This window comes from Uloborus diversus, unplaced genomic scaffold (assembly GCF_026930045.1).
Source record: "Uloborus diversus isolate 005 unplaced genomic scaffold, Udiv.v.3.1 scaffold_14, whole genome shotgun sequence".
Classification (NCBI taxonomy): Eukaryota; Metazoa; Arthropoda; class Arachnida; order Araneae; family Uloboridae; genus Uloborus; species Uloborus diversus.
Window position 1 is genome coordinate 9,338,818 of NW_026558098.1, and position 5,225 is coordinate 9,344,042.

General features: G+C 37.2%; 1 protein-coding gene across 1 annotated transcript; it reads right to left on the reverse strand.

The window, feature by feature from the left end:
• Window positions 1-1,419: 1,419 nt before the first annotated feature.
• LOC129232926 (oocyte zinc finger protein XlCOF22-like) lies at window positions 1,420-3,450 on the reverse strand. The gene is made up of 4 exons (XM_054867030.1): window positions 3,365-3,450; window positions 2,942-3,175; window positions 2,667-2,841; window positions 1,420-1,473 (listed from the first exon to the last, which is right to left on the reverse strand). The coding sequence occupies exons 1-4, from the start codon at window positions 3,448-3,450 to the stop codon at window positions 1,420-1,422; spliced, it is 549 nt and encodes a 182-aa protein (XP_054723005.1).
• Window positions 3,451-5,225: the final 1,775 nt, after the last annotated feature.

Below are 5,225 nucleotides of genomic sequence, written 5' to 3' on the forward strand. Positions count from 1 at the left end.
TTAGAATTAAAATATATATTTGTTCTTGCGCGAAAAATGTGTAAAGACCGTTAAAACCCATTTTTTCAACTAAAACTCTTGAAAAATCATGTTTTTAATGACTTATACGGTGGGAAAAAGCATTTCTAAACACGCGGCAGCGATCAAAAGTTGTGTTTTATCATCCAATTCCTCGATTTGTACTAAACATTGAGCCACATATCAGGAAAAAAATATGGTCATATTTTTTAGTTTTCAAAATCGCGACTTGGGTCCATTCTGAGCTCTGCGGGGATTAGGGGGTTAAGATATTCAAAATTGTAGTACCACTACAAAATAGTGGAAGAATTTTGCCGCATTTTGAGCCATAATAGAAGATCCTAGCTCAAAACCCGCGAGTTCGGTGGATTTTTGCCCACTATGCCACACTGTGTGCCGTGCTAAGCACAAAAGTCGTATCTGCACTTTCTGTCAAAATTGAGTTATTGTCACCAGGTAGTTCTTTGCCATATATTTTACCCAAGCACAATGTTTTATGGTCATTTGTCGATGGTTAATATGTTTTAAAAAATTCTGAAAATTTTCATCTGAATCAAATACAAGAAGGTACACAACTTTAAAGGTAATTTTTCTTTTTGAACTTAGCTGCAAATACCACTTTGGCGCTCAGCACGGCAGTGCCATGTTTAAGCTAAGCTTGCGAAAAACTTTCATCACACAGAAATCCTGGAAATTTGGTAGCTTGAAGTTCAATTGACTGTTTATATTTTCTAGTATTTTTGTAAGCTTGAGCTCGTTAGGTTTTGTGTTGGCTATTTTTCATAAGAACGATTTTGACAGCCACTTCGGATGACAATATATTTTAGAAAATCAAATATATACGCTCTGAAACTGTAAACTATTAAAAACATGTATTTTGAGTGATAGAATTACAAAGTTCAAGGTTTTGAATTAATATTGTTCAGAATTTATGACAAGCTAAAATCCACGGAAAAACTTCCCCCACTGTGTTTTGTCAAGACTTAATATATATGCGTGCTACACAAAAAATAATAAACTCAAATTCGCAAAAATACCAGGACAAATTAATAGCTAAACATACTTTAAGCTCCCAAAATTTCAGGCTTCCAGTGTGTTAAAATTTGATCTTAAGTATTACAAAAAAGATGGAAATGCTTTGCAGTGTAAAATACTGTTTATGTAAACAATAGTAAACACAAAGTATGAACAACAGTATTACAGTAGAAAAAATAATATCAATAACCATACAGTAGAGTACAGTGCTATGCACAATGGGCTACTGAGTCAACGTTTTAAAAGTCATCTCTGTAGCACGTTCCATGAGGTAACTTGAAATGCTCTCGCTGGGTTCGCTAAATTGATTTCATTTATACTTTATGTTCAGAGTCTGCGAGAAACAACTTGTCCACTTCAGAGGGCTCAAGAATAAGTTCCATATTGGTACAAGTGAGATGAAGCTTCAACAACAGGTAACTGAAATGATATGTTTGAGAATTATTCAATAAACTGGAGAAGCACTGGGAAATCGCAACTCTTCTGATAGACAGGAAACACAAAATTAAAAACGTTGCACTCAACTTTTGTTTCTTATCATTTACTAGAATTTAATATTGTGCTTGAAACTTCTAACAAAGCTTATCTTTATCAACTTCAGAAACTGCTTCCATCTTATGAAACTTTTGCAAAGAATGGATATTAATTTTCAATATTTAAGTACCAGAAAATGTCTTCAAACGAATTTCCCATCTTTATCCGTTTCCTGTTTGCTTGGAATTCCAAAAGCACATTCAAGTTCAGAAAATGACGTCAAACGATATCCATCAGAAAACGGTCGTTTGCCAGAACAGATTCTCAAGTGTTTAATTTCTCAAGCACATGTCACAGGAATTTTGTTTTGCGCCATAACGGATTCTTAACAGATCTTACAGCTATAACGCAAATATTTCTATAAAGGTACGACAATAAGGTTCTTACCCCCAATACGGATTCTTAATCATTTTTATTTTTAGGTTTGTCAGTCGAGACTTTGTTTCAGATCAAGCTGCACAGGAATATAGCCGGAATAAAATCTGTAGTAAAGTAAGAAAAAAACGTCAAAAAAGCACAAATTGCCGATTACAGCAGACACATGTTTCGGCGTTGGCGTTACAGGGAACGCCTTTTTCAATGCAAAATGTAAAGAGCTTATGGATGAAAGGATATCCAACAAAAGCAAGAGCGGATAAGCTGAAACGTGTCTGCTGTAATCGGCAATTTGTGCTTTTTCGACGTTGTTTTTTCTTACTTTACTGTTCAGCACAATGGTATTTATTTATCTTAGATTCTGTAGCGTTTTTCCGGGCTTGATAGTTCAGAAAATTCCTTAGAACACACTTCACAGGAAAAGGGTTTCTCCAGTATGGGTTCTCAAGTGTACTTTCAGGGTTCCTGGTCGAGAAGATTTCTTAGGGCACAACTCACAGGGAAATGGCTTTTCTCCAGCATGGGTTCTCAAATGGAGTTTAAGGTGTGATGTTCGAGAAAATTCCTTAAAACACAACTCACAGGAAAATGGCTTTTCTCCGGTATGGGTTCTGAAGTGTACTTTCAGACTGGATAAATGAGAAAAAATCTTAGAACACACTTCACAGGAAAAGGGTTTCACCAGTATGGGTTCTCAAGTGTACTTTCAGGGTTCCTGGTCGAGAAAATTTCTTAGGGCACAACTCACAGGAAAATGGCTTTTCTCCAGTATGAGTTCTCAAATGGAGTTTGAAGTGTGATGTTCGAGAAAATTCCTTAAAACACAACTTACAGGAAAATGGCTTTTCTCCGGTATGGGTTCTGAAGTGTACTTTCAGACTGGATAAATGAGAAAAAATCTTAGAACACACTTCACAGGAAAAGGGTTTCTCCAGTATGGGTTCTCAAGTGTACTTTCAGGGTTCCTGGTCGAGAAAACTTCTTAGGACACAACTCACAGGAAAATGGCTTTTCTCCAGTATGGGTACTCAAGTGGTACTTCAGGTGTGATGTTCGAGAAAATTTCTTAGAGCAGAACTCACAGGAAAATGGCTTTTCTCCAGTATGGGTTCTCAAATGGAGTTTGAGGTGTGATGTTCGAGAAAATTCCTTAAAACACAACTCACAAGAAAATGGCTTTTCTCCGGTATGGGTTCTGAAGTGTACTTTCAGACTGGATAATTGAGAAAAAACCTTAGAACAGAGTTCACAGAAGTATGGTTTCTCGCCAGTATGAGTTCGCAAATGTCTTTTCAAATGATAATTTTTGAAAAACTGCTTTGAGCAATGTTCACAGGCAAATCGCTTCACGCTATTATGGATTCTGAGATGTCTTTTTAAGTTTGAAGTGCTGGAAAATTGCTTTGTGCAATGTTCACAGGCAAATAGTTTCTGGTCAGTATGGTTTCTCAGATGTGTTTTTAAATCTGAAACGTAGAAAAAAGCCATGGAGCAGTGTTCACAGGAATACGGCTTATTGCCAGTATAGATTCTCAGGTGCTTCTTTAAATCCGAAGAGGGGCAAAATGATTTTGGCTTTGAACGTTGCTCAGAGGCAAGTGGTTTCTCGCCAGTATGAATTCTCAGGTGCTTCTTTAAATCCGAAGAGGGGCAAAATGCCTTTGAACGTTGCTCAGAGGCAAGTGGTTTCTCGCCAGTATGAATTCTCAGATGCTTCTCTAAATCCGAAGAGGGGCAAAATGCCTTTGAACGTTGCTCAGAGGCAAGTGGTTTCTCGCCAGTATGAATTCTCAGGTGCTTCTTTAAATCCGAAGAGGGGCAAAATGCCTTTGAACGTTGCTCAGAGGCAAGTGGTTTCTCGCCAGTATGAATTCTCAGATGCTTCTCTAAATCCGAAGAGGGGCAAAATGCCTTTGAACGTTGCTCAGAGGCAAGTGGTTTCTCGCCAGTATGAATTCTCAGGTGCTTCTTTAAATCCGAAGAGGGGCAAAGTGCCTTTGAACGTTGCTCAGAGGCAAGTGGTTTCTCGCCAGTATGAATCTTCAGATGCGTCTTTAAGGTTGAAGATTGTGTAAATGCCTTCGAGCAATACTCACAGGAATATGGTTTCTCGTGAGAATGGATTCTTATGTGTCTTTTTAAATGTGATGCAGTGAAGAATGTCTTTGAGCAATGTTCACAGGTGAATGGTTTCTCACCGGTATGGAATCTCAAATGAACAACTAAGTTTGATGCGCTGGAAAATGCCTTAGAGCAATGCTCACATAGGTACGGTTTGTCTTTAGTATGGGTTCTAAGATGTCTCTCTAAAACTGAAGCAAGGGAAAATACTTTTGAGCAATGCTCGCAGGAATAAATTTTCACAGAGCCATCATGGAGCTCAGGCGGATGTGGCATTGCGAAAGAATATGAAGGTGTTCTTTGATAAGATTCACGAGATGATGGAATTTTAAAGATGGATTCGCAAAAGCTCCTGCCGTTTTCAAACTCTCAAAATGGTCAAAAACCACAAGAGCGTAATAATATCGTTTTTCTTTTTGACAAGAACGTTTGTTGGTGCAGAAACTGTTAACCAAAAACCTTAATAGGCATTGTTTTGCCAGCTTTAATTCGTGAACGAAGCTTTAAAGCGGGCTTTTAAGAATAAAAACAAGAACAAGCGTTTTACACTAGTTCTTATTCTTAGATATGTCACCGAAGCCGAAAATCTTCAACTAAGAGTCAAAATGGTTTTGTTTTTCTTTCTTTTGTTTCAGTATACTCGAGCGCGTGTACAATACTTTGATATTTAAATTATGATGAAGACCTTGTCATTAAATCAACACAAACTAAATTTAAGGAAGAGGTTTCACGAGTATATGTGAAGAGTTGGTTCTGAATCAATATGACTGGAAACAAACTAATACATCACACTCTTAAACGTTTTTAACGCTCTCGTTTCTGTCTTGAAAACAAAGGTACCAGTATGACGTCCAGGATTTTCTCCCATGTGTGGATAGTTTTTCAACTTTAATATAATTCAATTCTTCTTTTAAATTTCAGCTCACTTTGTGTGAGTCAGTGCACAGTTAATTTATCGTTTCAAATGATCGTGCGTATAAGTGGAAAGAAATACAGATAGCACACAAGTGTACGTTTTATGGTACTGATAATTACACAAAATACGGTCAAATGAGTTACAGAGATCAAATAAGAAGTTTCTCGTCAGACAGGAACTTTTTTCCTTTAGATTGGCAACTTCTTGAATATGGTACAGAGCTTAT